At 22.8% G+C, this 22,614-nt stretch overlaps 5 protein-coding genes across 5 annotated transcripts; 4 read left to right on the top strand and 1 right to left on the bottom strand.

Moving 5' to 3' along the window:
• Positions 1–662: 662 nt before the first annotated feature.
• Positions 663–1,130, top strand: MKS88_004116 (uncharacterized protein; the record flags this gene model as incomplete). The annotated part of the gene is made up of 1 exon (XM_067217266.1): positions 663–1,130. The coding sequence occupies one exon, from the start codon at positions 663–665 to the stop codon at positions 1,128–1,130; it is 468 nt and encodes a 155-aa protein (XP_067071711.1).
• Positions 1,131–3,094: 1,964 nt separating this feature from the next.
• Positions 3,095–4,600, bottom strand: MKS88_004115 (DNA/RNA-binding protein Alba 4; the record flags this gene model as incomplete). Its single annotated transcript, XM_067217265.1, has 2 exons — positions 3,095–3,679; positions 4,064–4,600. 2 exons carry the CDS (start codon positions 4,598–4,600, stop codon positions 3,095–3,097), a joined length of 1,122 nt encoding a protein of 373 aa, XP_067071710.1.
• Positions 4,601–9,310: 4,710 nt separating this feature from the next.
• Positions 9,311–12,466, top strand: MKS88_004114 (uncharacterized protein; the record flags this gene model as incomplete). Its single annotated transcript, XM_067217262.1, has 13 exons — positions 9,311–9,367; positions 9,737–9,775; positions 9,922–10,078; positions 10,481–10,518; positions 10,620–10,650; positions 10,905–10,948; positions 11,163–11,230; positions 11,376–11,412; positions 11,551–11,611; positions 11,804–11,848; positions 11,950–12,014; positions 12,247–12,289; positions 12,411–12,466. The coding sequence occupies 13 exons, from the start codon at positions 9,311–9,313 to the stop codon at positions 12,464–12,466; spliced, it is 741 nt and encodes a 246-aa protein (XP_067071709.1).
• Positions 12,467–17,218: 4,752 nt separating this feature from the next.
• MKS88_004113 (ethanolamine-phosphate cytidylyltransferase) lies at positions 17,219–19,681 on the top strand (the record flags this gene model as incomplete). Its single annotated transcript, XM_067217261.1, has 3 exons — positions 17,219–19,114; positions 19,343–19,416; positions 19,627–19,681. 3 exons carry the CDS (start codon positions 17,219–17,221, stop codon positions 19,679–19,681), a joined length of 2,025 nt encoding a protein of 674 aa, XP_067071708.1.
• A 901-nt stretch (positions 19,682–20,582) lies between these two features.
• On the top strand, positions 20,583–22,594 carry MKS88_004112 (leucine-rich repeat protein; the record flags this gene model as incomplete). Its single annotated transcript, XM_067217260.1, has 6 exons — positions 20,583–20,754; positions 20,908–20,956; positions 21,237–21,343; positions 21,645–21,844; positions 22,219–22,313; positions 22,444–22,594. The coding sequence occupies 6 exons, from the start codon at positions 20,583–20,585 to the stop codon at positions 22,592–22,594; spliced, it is 774 nt and encodes a 257-aa protein (XP_067071707.1).
• Positions 22,595–22,614: the final 20 nt, after the last annotated feature.

Below are 22,614 nucleotides of genomic sequence, written 5' to 3'. Positions count from 1 at the left end.
ATGTATTTACTTGTACATTCATATATATACGTACACATATATACATATATATATGTATCATTTGTTCGCATGAACGTCCTCTTTCTTTCCTTTTTCAAAAAAAAAAAGAAAAAAATACTTTATATAAACGTTAGAAGATGAAAAAGGTTGAATCTTCGTTGTAAAGATATATATATATATATATATATATATATATATATATATATATATATATATATATATTTTTTTTTTTTTTTTTCCCTGTTATCTTTACGTGTATATATATTTGAAGTTCCCTTTATTTTTATTGAGCGCATAATTTTTAATTCACAAAACTGATATTTTTATTTTCTTTTTCTCCTTTCACATATACATTTTTGCTTTATAGTTTGCTAATAAGGCTGTATAAGTATTATTTTTGTGAGTAGTTTTACTTATTCGTACGCTTATTCTTTTTCTTCTTTTTCTTCTTAAAGTTATTATTATTATTTTATTATAATATTATCCTTTTTTTATTTTATTTTTTATTTATTTTATTTTATTTTTTATTTATTTTATTTTATTTTTTATTTATTTTATTTTATTTTTTATTTATTTTATTTTATTTTTTATTTATTTTATTTTATTTTTTATTTATTTTATTATTATTTTTTTTTATTTGTGTTATTTCAAATAACAGAAGAATGCTGAAAACTCGAAGCAAGGCACAGTTTAAGCAGTATAAACCAAGCAAGAATGAAAATATTTATGATGAAAAGGTAAAAGATATGAGAACAAACGAAGAGGAAGAAGAAGAAGAAGAAGAAGAAGAAGAAGAAGAAGGAAAAGGAGGAGAAGCAGAAGAAGACACCGAAGGTGGATGTTTTGGAGTAAATGATTTTTTGTGTTACAAAGAAAATTCTAAAGTTTTAAGAAAATTTTTCTTATTTGTGTTGTTAATTATATTATCTCCAGCAATTTTAATTCTGTTGTATAAATACATGTTTGTGTATTGTTTAAGCTTATCTAAAAACAAGTCTTTATTGTTTAGTCTTTATTTCGTAATTTTATATATTGTATCATTAACCTTACTATATGCTTATTTAGCTTTTAATGAAAACAACAATAACGTTGAGGATGGAATAACAAATCAAAACAAAAAAAAGAAGTGATAAGATAAAAAAAGAGATAGAAAAAAAAGGGGGTATGTGAAAAGAAGGGATAAGAAAACAGAGAGATGAAAAAAAGGAATATTGAAAAAGGTTAAAATTTTAACTTAACAAAATCAGCGATGATACTACTTTTATCACACATTCATTGTTCATTATTTAATAATAAAGAAAAAAAAGAAAAATTCCTTTTTTAAAGCTTATTATTTTACTTTGACCTATTTTTATATTTACTTGACTTTATTTTATTCTACGTCACTATATTACATTTTACTTCATTCTATTTTATTTTTTTGTTTGAAGGTGTGAAAAATTAAGACAACTGTATACTTACATATAAATACATTTACCCCATTTTGCGCTTACATATATATACATATATATTCGTGCGTATTTATGCGATACTTTTTAAAATTATATATGATTAAATATTTATTTCATGTGTGCACATGATATAACAAAAAAAAAAAAAAAAAAAGGTAAAAAGTAGCAAAACATTCATTTTACCCATAAAAAAAAACAAACTGTAGTATATTTTCTCTATTCGTGTTATATCATTTTGACGTCATTTGTTTTATGTCTTACATTTAACATAATTTAAAAGAATAATTAATTAAAGGAAAAAAGAATTATAAATTATACTTCTTTTTTTTTTTATTATTCATCGGCATTCAATGATATGACAAGCATTCTTCATACTCTTCATGCGCAGAATGAATAAAAAAGGAGCAAAAATTTTATATGACTTATTTTAACTCACCAATTTTATTTTTGCAATTCACTGTTTTAGTTTTTCGCATACTCGTCAATAATAAAGATGGACGTATATATAATATATACATGAGCACGCAAAGCAATGCTATAAACTCGTTTTGTTCTTGTACATACAGACAACCCATTATATCATCTTAGTGTTATAAACATTATCAGCCATGTATCTTTATGTGCATTCGAATTACTTTAATATAATGGGAGTGGTAAGTGAAAAAAACTATATAAAATATATGTACACCAAATAGAAGAAGGCGACGCGTATATTTTATCAAATAATCATTTATAAAAATAATTAAAAATAAATAATTTATACAATGGTGTTTTGTATCTGTAAATATGTTATCTAAAGGTAGAGAAAAGGCAAAAAAAAAAAATAAAAAAATTAAAATAAAATAAAAATAAAATAAAAATAAAATAAAAATACAATAGTAAAATAGTAATATATATGGTAGAATAAAGTAATATATGCTAATATATTAAAATGGAGTAAATATAGTAAAATATGCTAATATAGGAATTGGTATATAATGGAGTAAAATAAATTTTGGTAAAAATTAATATGCGAAAAAGTAAAATGGGGAAGAATATAAAAATGCAAAAAGGTTAGTTCTTAATGCGTAATATTCAATGTTATGTAATAATATATATATATATATATATATATATATATATATAGATATATAGATAGATATAGATATAGATATATAATGTAATGAGATACACTTTTTTTTTTTTTTTTTTCTTTTTTTTTTGGTTAAGCATAAATTAGGAACGAAATATAATCACTCTATAAACAACCCTAACAGATGTTGTGATAATGTAACATTTTTCTGTCTTTTGTAAAAACTCTCTCTTCATATACATAACATGTATGCGTATTAGTCAGTTAGAATTTCATATAGCGCTACTAAATCCTGTTGCACTGTGTATTTTTTACCTTTTCCCTTTATTTCGTCTTTATTTTTTTCATTTATACGTATATATATGTATATGTATATATATATATATATATATATATATAATTACAAACAGGTAAAAATGAATTGTTACATGCAAAAATAATGCATATCACAGAAACAAGAATTTGCTCTTTTATATTTTTTTTTTTTGCATATTTTTTGCAATTTTTAGTGCATTTAAAAAATTTTTTTTGTACTTTTTTGTACTTTATTATATTTTTATTTTTCCCATTTTTATTCCTTATCATTATGATTAAAAACTTGCAGTCCAGTTGTTTCTACCCATGCATCCTTAAAAACATTATCGTCATATGTAAAATTTAATCTAGGTGATGGTCCATGTCTATAACCTATAGCTAACCCGTTTAGAATGGCTTTAGCTACATCTAATTTAGACACATTTGAATGCTTAAATATACCACCCGAAAATAAGCAGATTCTGCAAGTATTCATTCTTACATGTTTTATTTCTTCACGTTTTACTAAACCATTGTAATCACATAACGCTGTCATCAAATTTTCTGCTGTTTCATGTACAGCTTCTAAAAATTCATCAGATGAACTAAAATTTTTTCCTTTTGGGCCTACTACGTAAACCATACCCATATTCTTTTCTTTCTTATGAGGGAAATTCTTCTTAAATGTAACAATAAAAACAGATCCTGTCGTATAATCGCTACCTTTTTTTAAGCTGTTACGGATTCTACACAAGGCTAATTTTACATCTGGGTATTTTTTTTCAACATTTTCATATAACACTGATTTCACCTCCTCATCGGGTTTCTCACCATTGTCCTTAACTGCTTTGCTTAACAACTCCTGCGAAACGTTCAAAAAAAAAAAAAAATAATAGATATTTATAAATGTAAAAGTTGGTACAAAATCATCGAACTAAATGAATATGAACCAAAAAAAAAAAAAAAAGAAAAAAAAAAAAAGAAAAAGAACAAATGGGAATGGTAGCTAATGACCCGATGCCTTGGGTGCATTCCAATGTTAATCCAAAAAAAAAAAAAAAAATTATACACATACATACAGTACATGCATGCATTTTTAACAGATTTGTAAATGTAAAATAAAAATCTGTATAGGGAGAATACAGCCATTCGTGTACACAAATAATTGGAGCCTTTTTTTTTTTTTTTTTTTTTTTTTCCCCCTTCCTTCTCTTTCCATTTAACTCTATTTCACATTCTTTCTTACCTTGAACAAGGCTTCGTACTTGTCGACCTCCTGACTCTGTGCAGACAAAAGTTCAGAAAAAGATCCATTGATACCCTCGCCTCCAACATACAAATTATTATCTCCGGCATTCACCGAAGAGATATATTCATTTGGATTTTCGTCAAAAATGGGTGTGAAATTGTCCGTTTTTTCATGAAAACTTACATACCCTGGTGATATTCGTGAGCCTTTAAAATCTGGGTGCTTTTCCATATATATTTTTAATCCTGGTGTATACGAATAATTAGAATTAAAGTAGCTATACGATGTTTCAATTTTTACTACTACTGCTGCATTCTTTGATTGTAAAGAAGATTGTAACTGTACACATAAAGGTAATGCATCACCTAATCCACTAAGGATAATATACCTTGTTCCCCCTGCCAATAATTCCCTTGCTGTTCTTTCTAAAAACCTTCTTGTCCTTTTCACTGATACTAACAACACTTTTGAATTAGGATATTCGTTTTCGTCTACGGTATTCTGTTTATGATTATGTTTTTTTTCATTTTCCATCTTTACCTTACTGATGTGTATATACGTATATATATGTAACTATATGTATATATGTATGTAAAAATAAATATATATAAACGTATGTAAATATATGTATAGGTATGCGTTATATGCAAATGTTATATGTACGCGGTGATGCTTAAAATATGCACTAACTCAAAAATTGATTACAAAGGAAAAATCTGCTTTTAAATATTTCTCCTCTTTATATATGCATATATATATATATATATATATATATATGTAGATGTACGTATATATGTGTATATTTATTAACACTCGCGAAATTTAAGCATATATCGTTTATAATGCTTATATTATATAAACAGTCCCTCTTTGTGCAAAGTTGATTGTATATTTTAAAAAAAATTTCTAAACGTAAAAATTACAAGCTTGTTCTTCTAATTTATTCTTCTCTATACTGCTTTCCACCTGTATCTTTTTTTTCTTTCCTATTTCTTATATTTTTTTACATTCTTTTTTTTACATACGTTTTTAAATCTTCCCTTTTATAATCTTATTCTTTTTAGTTCCTGATCGTTTTTTTTTTTTTTTTTTTTTTTTTTTAATTTTCTGTTTTTCTCCTTTTGTTTTTGTTTCTTTGTTTCCTTTTTTTTTTTTTTTTCTGTATTTTCGTTTTAGTTTCTATTTTTTTTTTTTTTTTTAATTGTTACTTTTATAACAAATAATAATGGCGTATATGAATATAAAGATCTTTTAAATTATATTTTTTACTTATTATTAAAATTTTATTTTATTTTATAGATTTATTTTTTTAATTTTATATATTTATTTGTTTATTTTTATGGGTATAAATTTAAAGAAAGCTTCATATATTTATAAATATATAAATATATATACATAAAAATATGTATATTATATACATATAATAAATATGTAATATATATTGTTAGTATAGTAAAATTCGTACAATATTGAGATTATATATACAATAACACATGTTCAAGTATGTACAGGTTTACACGTATATGCGCATTCTTATGTAATACATGTATTATATAATATTACTTATGTAATGTATACATATATATATAATATAAAATGTATAAATTATTTTTGGTAAAAAATATATGCCTATTTAATTATTATTATTATAATATTGCGTAACAAAATTTAAAAAAAAAAATTTTCTTTTTTGTTATTGCTTTATTACATGCCTGCTTTATTTTTTTTAATTTTTGTTATATCTATCTTCAGTAGAATACATACTGCTGATTATTCTTGAAATTTAACATTTAACTAACGCTTATCATTTTTTTGTTTTTACCTTCTTTTATGTTCTTTGATACGTACTTTATTTATTCTTTCATAATAAATAAATAGTCGAAGGAAGATTATATATATATTATTAATATTTTATTATAATTTATTATATTTTTGTTTGGTATGTAATAATTTCTGTTACTACACTATTTTCTATTATTTTTTAATTAAAAGAATTAGCAGTCCGTACCGTTGATATGTATACATATTTATATGTATGTAATATATTTATGTACGTATATATATTTATGAATACGTAATATATTTTTATGTACATATATATATCTATATGTAATATATGTACATATGTATATATATTTATATATATAAAATGTATATATATATATATGTATATATATTTATGAATACGTAATATATTTTTGTATGTACATATATTTATGAATGTATGTGTATACGTACGTACATGTGCATGTATGTATGTATTACATAATATATATTTATGCACATGCCGAATATTTGCTTGAAGCATGTAGTGTTACGAGTATATTATATTTTATATTCATGAGAATAAAATAAAACTTTTATGTATGTATGTAAGTATGTATGTATGTACATCGATAAAAAATCTAATTGATGAGTTTAGGTAAAATAATAGGAAAAAACAACATATATATAAATATATTTATTATGCATACCTTATATGCATGTACACAAAAATACATACGTATTTACAAGTGCAATATAAAACAAGCATATATTTTTCCCCTATATTTTATGAATACAATGAAAAATGTAAAATTAAAGATGTAAAATAAATGGAAAGTAACAAAATAAATGGAAAGTAACAAAATAAATGGAAAGTAACAAAATAAATGGAAAGTAACAAAATAAAAGGAAAGTATTAAAATAAATTAAAAAAATGATATTAAAATTAAGGAAAAAAACAGTATAAAATGAGGCAAAAAAATGATAAAAGAAAGCAATATTAAACAATGTTTAGTTCGATGTAACTAAAATTTTTTTTTTGTTTTATCATTTTTTAGATTAATTTTTTAGCTTTTAATTTTTATTAAAAAAATTATAATAATAATTTTTTATTCTAAGTTTTTTTCATATTTCATGTATATACAGCTACCATTTTACCATTTAAAGGCTGTACACACAAATTCATGGTATGGAAAATTATGTACCTAATAAATATACATTCACAGAAAATTAATAAAAAAAAAAAAAAAAAAAAAAAGGATATAATTTTCTACATTTCGGGCGAATATAATATATTATTTTGAATTTATACTACATATACTTATTTTACAATTGTGAAGTTGTTTTATGTATATAATATTATATATATTTTGATTAAATGAACGAATTGCCCATTAGGAGTCCCTTTTTTATTTTTTAAGGGAAAAAAGAAAATTTTCCTTTATATCTGTACTTACTTTTTTCAGCTTTTCGATAAATATTTTTAAGTTCTTAAATGATAGGTATATATGTTTTATAGTTCATCTTGAATATAAAAGGGGGGGATATAAAAAATGATCCTCACCCGCACAAGAAAAAATAAAATGATTAATATGTAAAGTAATCCTTTGTAATTGTTTGGTGTATGTATTTGCATATGTTTATACACACATACGATCAATTATATTTGTACTGTAATAAGCATATTACATTAATATTTATCGATCAAATGTGAAGAGGAAGTATCAAGCTTCTTTTTTTATGTCTTTTTTTTTTTTACCTATTATTTTTTTTCTAATTTAAAATATGCTTAAGTTGCTCTTTTGTATTTTATATATGAGTAGTTACACTTAGGAAAACAATTTTCCATTTCGCATAGTTAGCGGGTAATATATGCTGTGAATGGACGTTACCATAAACTTTCTCTTTTGTTGGCAGCCATTGTATTGTAATTAAAAGGTTACTGCGGTGATAGAAAAAAAAAGATGAAGATGGGCGGAAAGTACTAACAATTTAATTATATCATCGTACCAGAGATACTTTTTTTTTTTTTTTTTTTTTTTTTTGTGTGTATGGGTAACACGAAAGCGAATAAGCAAAATATATATGTTCATGGGTAAATGCTTATGCGGACTCATTATACTTGCTAAAGTGGTGTTGTTGGAGAAATCTCATATTTAATTTTTTTTTTTTTTTTTATAAGTTAAAAATTGTTTTTCTAAAATAAAATAAGACATTCGAAGTTACTTCATCGTGCAGTTCTCTTTTTTTAATAGTATCAAGTCGGTGAAAAATATATGCATATATAATGCATGGTATAATGTATAATATACTGCGTAATATATTGCATAATACATTGCATAATACATTGCATAATACATTGCATAATACATTGCATAATACATTGCATAATAAATGGAATAATAAATTACATAATATATTGCATATATTATATACACATTTATAATAACTAGTTAGGATGCTTATTTATTAGAAAAGAAGTTTAATTCTAAAAATAAGTTAAATAAAAATAAGACGCAATATACTTAAATGAAGTTAAGTAAAAAGTGCACATTTCACTCAAATGAACTTTATAAAAATGTTTAAATAATATCTAAAAGAGGAAAACCCAAATTTATCCATTTTTTTTAAATTGTTCTTGTAATAATTATAATAGTAATAAAAGTAATAATAATAATAATAATAATAATAATAATACATACACACTTGCTGCGTTTAAATGTTTTCTTATTTTTTCTCGTATATGTTTTGTAATTATAATTATTTGCAAAATAAATGCGGTAACGTTTATTTTACTTATTTTTTCGACTGTATTTTATTTGAAATTTGAATGAAAAGAAATATTGAGCAAGATAAATAAGAACTTGTCTTAATAAATAACTTTTATAATTTTTGTGTACTTACACTTCTGTACTTTGTACTCTTTTTTAACTTAAATATCTGTATATGCAATGTTATGTCATTTGCAATGTTTGTTGATTTATGGCACATGCATACGTATACGCATATACCTATGTGAGTGTACAGCTACACGCATAGGTTTATATATTATATATACATACAAGCGAATGAAAAGAACTGTTTTACTTTGTAGTGTTGTTGTTGTTCAAACCTGTGGCATCATATACATTTTTTTTTTTTTTTTTATTTGTGTTTTTCAAAATGAAGATTATTTTTTTTGTTTTTTCTTTTACTTTAACGTTACTTGGTAAGTTTTAACGAAAGTTCACTTATGCATCGTTTTATTATTTTATTTTTTTTTTTTTTCCTTTTTTGCTATTTTTCATTGTACAATGTACCAAAAAATAATGGGCCTTAAAAATAAGAATATATACTTGCATATGAATATATATGTTTATATGTAGATATTTTGTATTATACTATTTGTGTGTGGTAAATGTAATATATTATATAAGAGAAGAAATTATAATAAAAATAAATAAATAATTAACAGTAATATATTTTTTAATATTAAAATAAATGCTACACTTAACAAAAAAAAAAAAAAAAATATTTCTTTTAAAGAAAGAGCTTGCAGTATACCATTAAAGAAAACTAGTTTTGATGAAGAAATTAAAGAGTATGTAAAAAGTTTTCTTATCTTAAAAAATTCACAAAAAGTATGTAAGAAGTTTTAAGAAAAGACAGTAGATTAAATCTGTTATATTTGCAAATATGTACATGTACACATATGTATAAATGTACATAGGTTCGTACGATATATATATATATTTTTGCTTTTAAAGATGTGTACTTTTTTGAGAGTATTTTTTTTTTTATGATATATTTGTATACATATGTTTTTACATATATTTTTATGTATATATCTGCATGTGTATGTACATATTTGTGGGGATGTTGTACATTTTCGCAAATGTGCCTCTTGCATGCTTGGCATTTTTGTAGTATTGTGAAGGGAGAGATTTACTGTTAGCTCCAAATAGCGTAAGGATTTTATTTCTTTATTTTAATTTTTTGCAAGTTTAAAAAATTTTTTTTTTGAAAATATTGACATTGATATTGATCATTTCACTGATAGAAGAAAATAAATTATATATATAAATTCGGAAAAAAAAAAAAAAAATTTATAGGAAAAAATATTTAATATTAGCAAAGTATTAGACATTTGTGAGTCTAAGAAAAGATGCGATTTTGTATCTTATTCGCCAAAAAGAATACTTAGAAACTCCATTTTTTATGAACATGAAAAGGAGTTAAAACATACAGGCGCAAATTGGGTCTGCTCAGGTTTTGCACACATTCACTCACATGCATATATATATATATATATATATATATATATATATATATATATATATGTATATATGCATTAGTAAATATCTTACAAATGATCTCTTTAAACTTAAATAATTCGTGTAAATGCATCTGTGTAGACTACTCCGTGTGCGCAATTATTTTTAATATTCATGGCGATACTGCGTCTACATTTTTTTATTCTATTTTTCATTGACTTTTTTAGCGTTATTTTATTTTATTTATTTATTCTATTTTATTTTATTTATTCTATTATATTTATTTTATTTTATTTATTTTATTTATTTATTTATTTATTTTATTTTATTTATTATTATTATTATTTTTTTTTTTTTCTCCCCCGTGATATGCCTATTTTTATTTCATTTTCGTAAGGAGATAAATGGGTGCTTTCACGTCCAAAAAAATATTGGGTAATTAAATTTACTCTTCTAACAATTTACTGCATTTATACTCTATTTTTTAATTGATAAAATTTCATGTTATAATATTTTGTTAAAATTTTTATGTGTAGATTACTGCCGTTAAGGAGGATCACATAAAAGGTCTAAAAAAGAATTTTTGGAAATGGGGTCTTTTCTCATTGTTCTTTCTTTTTCATTTATTTTATTTTAATTTTATTCTATTTTATTCTATTTTATTCTATATTATTCTATTTTGTTCTATTTTATTCTATATTATTCTATTTTATTATATTTTATTCTATTTTATTCTATTTTATTCTATATAATATTATTTTTATTTTTATTCTATTTCTTTTTTTTTGTTGGTAATTTGTTTCAATTTTCACGCCTTACAGAAAATTTGAAGAACTACAAGTTGATTTCTTTGAACATATCTGGGGTACTACTAATTTGAAAATAACAGTAGAAAAAAAAAAAAAAAAATATAACATGTAACGCATAACGTATAACATATAACGTATAACATATAACGTATAACATGTAATGTATAACATGTAATGTATAACATTTAACTCTTAACCTTTAACTTATAACGTTTTACACATACCACTTAACAAGGACGAAATGTTTTCTGAAATTATATATGTTGTCAGGAATGCGATAGGGAACATGTCTTGATGAAAATTAGTAAATTCATTTCACCTAAAGGAGTGGCAGAAGAGTAAAATTAAAAAAAAAATTACAAAATAGGGAAATAGGTCAATAATTGATTTCCAACCACTGTATTTTTTAAGTATATAGAGAATTAATTTTTATTTTATTTTATTTTATTTATTTTTTTCTTTTGTAAATTTATTCAAATGAAGGTGCAACAAAATCCCTAACTGCAAATTTATCGTATTTGTAATATAATAAACGGATGTGCAAAAGCAAAACCAGTCTTTAAAAATAAACACATATATATGAGGGCATATATGTATGTGCATATATATATATATATATATTTATACCACAATTTTCTTCTTTCCTTAAATCTTAAAGAATTACAATAGGCAGCTGGGGGGAGAAAAAAAAGCGGATGACATGGCAATACTTTGTTCCCGTAAATATAAAACCTTGCTTTTTTATGCATAACTTATACATATATAAGCATATATATATACTTATATAGATACATACATATAAATAAATATATATATATATGTATGTATATATATGTATATATATGTATGTATATATCATACTTGTTCGCCCAAATCCTATGTGGACAACATATTTTTCATTTGCTCATTAGAACCCCCTATAAATAGAAAAAATAAATTAGGTTTCCTGATAGTTGGTAAAATAAAAGAATTCACGTAGCTGCCTATGCACATATGATCATATACACAAAATATTTATATAGCAATTTTTACATAATATCTGTTTCATCTTATGCAGGAAAGAATTATATAGAGGTGCCTTATGGGAAAAGGAAAACAGATGACCGAAAAAAAAAAATCATAGTAATTCTTTTAATAATTAGGCAATGTTTATTTTTTGTATTCCTGTGCAAATTATAGAATTTTGTAACTTTGTATTTTACATGATTGTAGTGCATAATACATGTTACATAATACGTAGTACATAATACGTAGTACATAATACGTAGTACATAATACGTAGTACATAATACATGTTACATAATACATGTTACATAATACATATTATATATATTTTTTTTTTCTTTTCACTAAGAGCGCAAAAGGAGGAACCGTTGGAGGATCCATAACTCCTGATGGTATATTTAAATTATTTTAATTCGATTTAATTTTTTTTTTTTTTTTAACTTTCAAAAAATATTTCTTTTTTATATTTTTATTCGTGCTACTTTTTTATGAACACATAATTTATCACTTTAGATAACTACTACAATTATAAGAAGGGCGAAATTGTACACGCTAGTAAGATTAACTAGTAGGAAAAGGGGAATTGTAAACCTACATTTGTTCACATATAGGTTATTTAGCTATCTAACAGTATGACAAACCTTTAAGTATATATATATATATATAGATAGATACATTCATGCGTATATATACTATTAACATTTGAAAAGAATTCTATAACTTATCAACTTACAAATTTCCTATTTTGTATGTGTATGGATAAGATTAAAAAAAATTGTTTCAACTTGTATACATAAAGTTATTACCTGAATAAACATACATAGTAGCTGTTGGAGACATGCGAAAATGATAAAATATTTAGAGTCATATGTTACCAATGAGTTAGCAATGTAAAGACAATTATTCTTACGATTTTTATCAAGTTGCATTATATATGTACATGTATATGTATATATATGTATATGTATATATATGTATATGTATATATATGTATATGTATATTTAGATATATATAGATATGTACAAAATGAATAAAATACGTTTTATTAACCCCCTTTACATGTCTATAAAATAATACTAATTTTTTGTGGGCTATATTTCTTTTTTTTTAATATAACAGTAGACATATCTATATGTACTCATCATGCTTGTTAAAACTTGCTTGTTTAAGTTTAACTTATTCACATTAATAAAATGTACGAAAATTCATTAATACAAAGCAGCTGGTAATCATATTTCTTTTTACATTTTTCAATGTAATTATATGGACCATTCAGAATTATAACAATGTCTTAATTTTCTTTTTCGCCTCGAAAAAAAATAAGCGAAATGAAGAAGAATAAAATGAAGAAATTAAAAAAAAATATTTTATATATTTAAAGGAGAATAACAAAGAAATAATTACATAAATGCTGAATATAGTGGTGGTAAAATCAAATATATTATTTATAACTTATTCTGACATGTTCGTCATAATTACTGCTTTTTATGGCACTATTATTTATAACTTTTACTTATGGTGTTATATTTACAGTGTTTAAGTATCATTTTACTATATTACATTATTATAGGTATATAGCGCTATATGTACAACTCTATAACAACATAGCAACACGTACATTGGACATTTATTCGATATATTGTGCTTACAAAATTACATGTACAGCAATTACATGTTTAGTATTAATATTTTTTCATTAAATAATATGTCGACTGGTTTATATATCAGCATTTTTTTGCAAAATTTATAAACATACTTATTATAGATTTGCAAAAATAAAAAATACGAAGACGGATTAAAATTAATCAGTTTATTTTGATATAATTTTATCATTTCAACAATTTCCACTTGACACTTCACGGTACGACTTATCATTAAATAAGCATTATATAAAAATTCAACTAAATTCTTCATTATAATTTAAATTTAAGCTTTATTTATACAATACATGCACATATATATATTTGTCTATATATAATCTTTTATGTTCAATATAAATGAGAAAATAATTTTTTATTAACTATGTTATTATGTCATTTAAAATCGCTGTTTTTTAATTTTAATTTATTACAAAAAATTAAAAAAAAATAGTAAATTATGACAATGTCATTATTATATATATCTAATATATATATTATAAATATATTTTTATATTTTTATGTATTTAATAAATTTATATATAACTTTATAATATATATATTACATACGTAATTACAATAAGAAGGATTAAAATAAGAGTATACCTTTCTACATAAAATCATACATCAAAATATGTAAGATAATGTATTTATATGCACATAATAATATTATATATGAGGTACTACGAAAAAATAAAACTATAAAGCCAGTGCATTAACTATTATTTTTAATTTTATATTATATTATTTCGTCCTTTTCTAGTAAAAACCTAATTATTCGTATATAGCTTTTCCCTTTCATAGCTACCAGTGATGTAGCAAATTAATAATTTATAAAAACGGGCTAAAAAAGCAGTTTTATAATTACATATATATTACTATTACATATATATTATTATTACATATATATTACTGTTACATATATATTATTATTACACATATATTATTATTACATATATATATATATATATATATATATTTGAACTTCGTATCTGAAATTTTTAGCTATTAACTTCCTTATAATAATAGCTCCTAGTAAATTTAATTATAGTATATTAAGCATATCATAAACTCTTTAATATTACTGATTTTCACCATATTTTACGCATAAAAAAAAAAAATATATATATACATATATATATAATGCTTATACTGTATTTGAAAAAATGTTAAACTACTTGCTAAAAAAGTATATATTTTTTATATATAATATATAATGCATATATAATATATACATTATTATATACATTACGTTTATTATATATATATTACAATGTTTGTATATATTTATGTAATATTATAATAATTTAACGAACGTTTTTCCGCTTTATATGCACGTATAAAATAGTAATAAAAAGAAATAGAAAAATAATAGTTTTTGATGATATATAATATATAAATATTACCGATAGATTTATTACCATTCTATTTTGTTCATTATAAAAAGAAAGGAGTATAATAATAGTGCAATGTGAAATTTTAAAAAATTATAAAAAATATAAGATGTCATTTTTTCTCCTTTTTTATTTTTATATTTCTTTTTTTGATATGAGAAATAATTTTGATTACAATATTACATCTTAATAAATTATATACAATGCTATAAAAAAAAAAAAATATCAACTTATATACATTTAGCAAAAAATAATATATATATGTTACATATATTACATGTACTGGCATAGTGTGATATATATATTTCACCTCTGTATATAATTTTTATATTTTTTATCATGTACACCATTTAACGTTAATGACTTAATAATGTATAAAGCTTTTTATGCATATAATACACATACTTTATATATAAATATAAGTTTTCTTTATTTATTATATACACATGTATGTCATAACATTTTTAGAATTAAAAATTTGTTTGTTACATATACAAATAAAATGATTAACAATTAATGAAAATCGTTACATAATAAAATTCTTTTTAAAACTCAAATTGAACTCTAGGAAATGGTTTAACTTTTTTCTTTTTGATATGTATATATGTGAGTGTGTTTTCTTGTACACAAACCCATCATGATGAGAGTTATGTGTTTGAGGATAATTAAATAATTTACTTTTTAAATATTATAATATAAATGTAATGAAAAATGATTTCTAGTTAAAAAAAAAAAAAAAATATTATTATTTATGTATAATATTACAATATATATACATTATTATATAACAATAAATATAAATTTGAAAATATGCATAATGTAATGTATACGTATATATGTTACATTTTCGCTACAGAAAGAAAAACAAAATTAGTTACACAATTTTTAGCGATATATAATGTGTATATTATATATATATATATATATATAAACGTATACATATTAATAAATTATACTAATAGAATATAAAACATACTGAGTTATTTGATTTTACAATTATGAATATATAATACATCAAAATATAGCAGTCCATTTGTTTTATGCAAATACATTTTATATGTAATTTTTTTATATAATACTTGTACTTATATATATGCAAATATAAATATGTGCATTTAAATATGTATTTATAAATATGCATATAAAAATGCGTTTATATGAATATGTATATATAAATGTATATATAAAAATATGTATATATAAACGTATATATAAAAATATGTATATGAATAAGTATATATAAATGTATATATAAAAATATGTATATATAAACGTATATATAAAAATATGTATATAAATATGTATATATAAATATGAAAATAAAAATATATTCATATAATTATGTGCATATAAATATGTATGTATCGTCTTTTTGTGTAAGTTTTATTTCTTTTTTTCGTCCAATTTTTTTTTTTTTTTTATTGTATTTTCCCCTGTATTTTTGTATCACATAATTTGCTGCGTCATTTTTTTTTAGTTTTTGGCATTTTTAATATAGTTAAATGAATACATATATATATATATATAAAAGATGTAAAAAGTAACTGCCCTAAAATTGTGTTTGACAGTACGTACGTGTATGTATATATATATATATATATATATACATATATTTATACATATATTTGTATTTTAGTACATTTTACATTTGCAAACATTGTAGATATTTATATAACACGTACTAGTATCGCTTTCATGCGTATAACAGTACACACCTTTGTATACGTCAATATATACATGTATAAACAATCATGCATATGTTTGAATTGTTAACATTTTTTTTATATGACTTATGAAGAAGTAGAGCAAAAAATATAACTGTTATTAAAGATTAATAATTTTTATATACGTCTTATCGTATTCGTTACTTTATTTTATCACATGCTGCTATATTTTACAGTTTGCTTTATTTTACCTCATTTTGCTTTATTTTTTGTTTTCTTTTTTTTTTTTTTTTTGTATACTACCAATATTTTGACAAATTTGTAAGTTACGAAGTAACAGCTGTGTATATTTTCTATATACATGCAGTTACATTTGCAAACGTTAAAAAAAAAATAATAAGAAGAAGGAATAAAGAGTAAAAAAATAAGGAGTAAAGGAATAGAAAGTAAAAGAATAAAGAGTAAAAGAATAAATAGCATAGGAATAAATAGTATAGGAATAAATAGTATAAGAATAAATAGTATAGGAATAAATAGTATAGGAATAAACAGTATAGGAATAAATAGTATAAGAATAAATAGTATAGGAATAAATAGTATAAGAATAAATAGGAATAGAATAAAAATGAAAAAGGAAAGTGGATTAATGATGAGGAACGAATTTTTAGTTAATACAATTTATAATCATGGAAATTTGAAAAAAATTTTGGGTTTGTTAAAAAGTATAAAGAGAAATAATAAACTGGACTATGTAGGAAAGGTATGTGAGCAATTTAATGTAGATGATGAGGACGAAATATGTAGGATATTTTTAAATGAACTAAAAAATATGTGTAAAGATGATCAGATAAACAGGAATATTGTTAGCGATAGTAATGATAATAATATGAGTAAACTGCATAATATGATTAATAATAATAGTAACAGTAACAGTAATAGTAATAGTAATAGTAATAATATTTCTAATAATAATAATAGTAATAATAATAATAGTAATAATAATAATAGTAATAATAATAATAGTAATAATAATAATAGCAGTAATAATAATAGTAATAATAATAATAGTAATAATAATAATAATAGCAGTAATAATAATAATAGTAATAATAATAATGGTAATAATAATAATAATAGCAGTAATAATACCAATAGTGGTAGTAAAGGCTACCTCGAATGCAACAGTGATCCCATTTATGGTGATATAAAAGACATTAACAGTTCCCCATCAAATAATTCTGAAGAAATTAATGAATACGATTTAAATTGTAGTACATCAACACTAGAGAAAAATAATAAATCCACACGAATATATGTGGATGGTATATTTGATTTATCCCATTCTGGTCATTTTAATGCTATGAGACAAGCAAAAAAGTTAGGTGATATTGTAGTAGTTGGGATAAATTCGGATGAAGACGCTTTGAATTCTAAAGGGGTTATGCCAATATATACACAAGAAGAAAGAGGAGCATTAATAGCTGGTTGTAAGTGGGTAGATGAAGTTATCGTAGGAACAAAATATACTGTAAGTATGGAGCTATTAGAAAAATATAATTGCGATTATGCAGCTCATGGTAGTGATGTTGCTTATGATCGTAATGGAAAATGTTGTTATGAAGAAGTAAGGAAAAATAATAAATTAAAAATATTTGAAAGAAGTTATGGTATATCTAGCACAACGATAATTAACCATTTACTGCAAGCGGTAAATAGCGGTAATAATAATAACAGTAGTAGTACGTTTACTGCAAATAATGATAATAGTAAAAATACATCAACAGCAATGAGCTGTAACAAGGGTACAAATAATAATTTGAATAGTTGTGGAGATGATAATAATTATATATACAACCAGGATGAAGCAGATAGTGAATGTAATAACATTAATAGTAATATCAATATAAATACTTATAGTACGAACTGTGTGAATGGGTCAGGCGAAAAAATTAATTTTAAAAAATGTAAAATCAATCCCAAAGAATTGGAAGAGCAGTTCAAAAATACTGAAATAGTTGGAACAGATAATGTAACAAAGTTAAATGATCATATATCCAATGTAAAGAATTCTTTAAATAAAAATAAATGTTATGTGACAGCATCCCAGTTATATCAATTTATGGAAAATCATGATAAAAAAAAGAAGCACAGAGTAGTATATGTTGATGGGTCATTTGATATATTCCATATAGGTCATTTAAAAATATTAGAGAATGCCAAAAAGTTAGGAGATTATTTATTAGTAGGTATGCATTCTGATGATGTCGTTAGAACAATGAAAGGAAAATATTTCCCTGTTGTTTCATTACTAGAAAGAACGTTAAATGTTTTAGCTATGAAGGTAGTAGATGATGTAGTTATCGGAGCCCCTTGGGTTATTACAGAAAGTTTTATTAAACGTTTTCATATTGATGTTGTAGTAAGAGGAACAATTGTAGACTATGTTTACTCACATAATGAAATAGACCCTTATACCATTCCGAAGAAGCTAAACATATTTAGGGAACTTTCTTCCGAATCGGTAAGAACATCAGCAAAGGAGAACCGAGGGAGGATGGTGGAAGATCGTCCTTTGTGTCAACTACAACGATGCATATTATATATATATATATATATATATATATATATATATATTAAGCCCCCCAAAAAAAGGGCAAAAGGAACTTATATTTTTTTTACATTGACATATTTTTACGCTAACGTATCTTCAAGTTGACTCAATTTTACGATCATTTCGTTGCTTATACAGGGTATCACCACATTTGAAATAATTCAGAGGATTGAAAAAAACAAAATGTGTCTCATGAATAGCATTACAAAAAGGTACTATAAATTTTTTTATACGTCATGTTATTGCTTAGGAACATGTACACATTATATGTATACTTGTATATATATTATGTATGTATATGAATGGGCACGCGTAGTTATGTGTATATATATACATATATATGTGCATATATATACGTACGTACAAATGTGAAAACACTTCTACATATACATAACATCGTTTTTTCGGTACCCCATTTACAGGAAAAAGAATGAAGAGAACATTTGGAAAGTTAGCAGTTCGTATGTTTTAAATTAAGTAAATAACTTTTTTTTTCTTTTTTTTTTCTCCTCTTTCTTTTACCCAACTCTCGTTTTCCCTTTATTTTGCCTTTTTTTTTTTTTTTTTAAATTGATTTTTTTTAAAATTTGTATAATAAAATGACTCCACCACTATTTTCTATTATAATGCACTTAAAAACGCGTAAAAATCGTATTTGCAAAAATGAAGAAAATTAATTTAACCTATCTTTATTTTTATTATTATGATTGTTTTTAATAATTTTAAAATATAAATAATTTTTTTTAATTTTAACGCTTTGAACTTTACCGAATATTCGGATTTCATATATATATATACATGTACGTGTGTATATTATTATATGCCCACACACATACGCACACGTGCACACTCATTTATATATATATATGTATGTATGTATGTATGTATGTATGTATGTATGTATGTATGTATGTATGTATGTATGTATGTATGTATGTATGTATGTATGTATGTATGTATGTATGTATGTATGTATGTATGTATGTATGTATATGTGCACATGTATGTCAACACACATATGGATACCTTATCTTTAATAATGCATATTTATTTATGTATTATTATTAATATTAATTTTTAAGAAACATAAACATCCCTTATTTTAAAAATCTTTATATAGATTAATTTTGTTTCAAAAATATTAAATGTTTAAAAGGTTATACCGAAATTAAAAAAAAAAAAAAAGTGTTCTCTCTATATACCTTAAATTTGCACGTATATACATGCATCCGCATATCTATACCTACATACGCAAACGTACACTCATGTAGACATACATGTAAGCATACACACAGACATGCACATGCATATACACATGGGCATGTATGTGTAATCGAAAATACGTATATTTGCCTGTACAACTTTAATTAATCTAATAATGGACTGCGTTTTAAGCAACCAAGAAATTAAAAAAATCGTTGAAAGAAATGAAGCTTACTATTCTGTTATAGAGTTGAATGATGTGCTTTATTTAAACAATAAATTCTATAGAAAAATCGAAAGTTTGCAGAATTTGCAGAATTTAAAAACCTTATATCTGAATAATAATGGTTTTACCATAAAAAAAAAAATAATATTAACAAAATAAAATAAAAACAATTATAAATTCCATAGAGTATATAAAATAAATATAAAAATAATAAACCAGCAAAGCGGCTTAAATGTCTTAAAAACACATTTAAATATATGTACCGTATTTTTAGCACTGGAAAGCATTTGTGGCCTCGACTGTTGCGTTAATCTGATTGCTCTGTTAGTGTTTAGTCGCATGCACTCATACATATATGAATACATATTAATACGTATGAACATGTATGTTTGTAATATAAAATGAAGCTACATAATGCGAGATGAACCTTACCCATTTCAAATTACAGTGAAGTGTCCATTTTTATGTAGTCATATATTGGTGCACCACTTTTCGCGAAATTCTGAATTCATTTATTTGTAGATATGTTTGTTTATTTAGCTATTTGTTGACATATTTATTTATTTGTTTGTTTTTTTTATTTTACAATATTTTTTTATGAAGATACCTTAACTGTAACCGAATTTCCAAAATTGAAAATTTACACTCCTTGAAAAAGCTAAGAATATTGAATTTGGAAGACAACAATATTTGTGAGATAGAAAATTTGGGTAACCTATTACTCGACTCTTTATTTAATTTTATTTTATTTTTATTTTATTTTTATTTTATTTTTATTTTATTTTATTCTATTTTTATTTTATTTTTATTTTATTTTATTTTATTCTATTTTATTTTTATTTTATTTTATTCTATTTTTATTTTATTTTTATTTTATTTTTATTTTATTTTATTCTATTTTTATTTTATTTTCATATTTTTTTTGTTCATAATATCTTTGGGTGAGCGGAATATCGTATTTCATTTTCCCAATGCATATCTTCTTTTTTTATTCCTCTCTCCCATTTACAGATAATTTAAAGAATTTAGAAGATTTAAATTTGAGTAACAATTGTTTGGGAAGTAAAGGCTCTTCAAATATTGTACACTTACGAGAGAACAAAAAGATATCAATTTTAAATATTAGCAACAATCAAATAAATGACGATATTCTGGATAACTTGACTCATTTGGAAAATCTGTCTATTTTATATTTGATGAACAACCCCATAGTAATACACACAAGAGAAACTGTTACACATACATAAGCATGTATTTACGTATAATCCCATACACACATACGTATAAATGGCTAATATGTATTCACGCTTACACATATATATATATATATATTCATAAAAATACACCAATTTATGTAAATCTAGCCAAACGATTTTACATCATACAAATGCATAACTGTAAAATAAAATTCTTACCTTATGTGGGGAAAAAAAAATTGATATATTTTTATTTTTCTCCTACCATTTTCTATTTTCTTATTTTATTATTTTTCTACTTTACAACTTCCCCATTTTTTTACGTATTTAAATTTATAGCAAATCATATGCATATTTTTATTTTTTTATATTCACTGCTTTTCTTTTAGTTGGTGAAATACAAAAATTACAGAAAATTATTCGTGTATACGTTGAATAGGTTAACTTTTCTTGATTACAAACCAATCAAAATGGAGGAAAGAAGGTAATAAAATGAACAAATGTACAATTTTCGTTTTGTACACATACATAAGCATGGTCATATACTTAAACTCTTTTTTTCATTTTGAAATGTATAATATAAAAAAAAAAAAAAAAAAAAAAAAAAAATGCAGGTGCGTTGAAGCCTTTTTTGAGGGAGGTTTAGCAAAGGAGATGGAAGAAATGGAAAAAATTAAAAAGGAGAAAAAAACACAACATGAAAATTCTATAGAATGTACAATTTCAAAAATTACATATGGATTGCAATCGTTTAAACAAATATAATATACACACACGTAACGCTA

Source organism: Plasmodium brasilianum, chromosome 12 (assembly GCF_023973825.1).
Source record: "Plasmodium brasilianum strain Bolivian I chromosome 12, whole genome shotgun sequence".
Taxonomy (NCBI): Eukaryota; Apicomplexa; class Aconoidasida; order Haemosporida; family Plasmodiidae; genus Plasmodium; species Plasmodium brasilianum.
The sequence above is the reverse complement of the archived record's forward strand: the minus strand, read 5'-3'. Positions and strand labels throughout refer to the sequence as shown.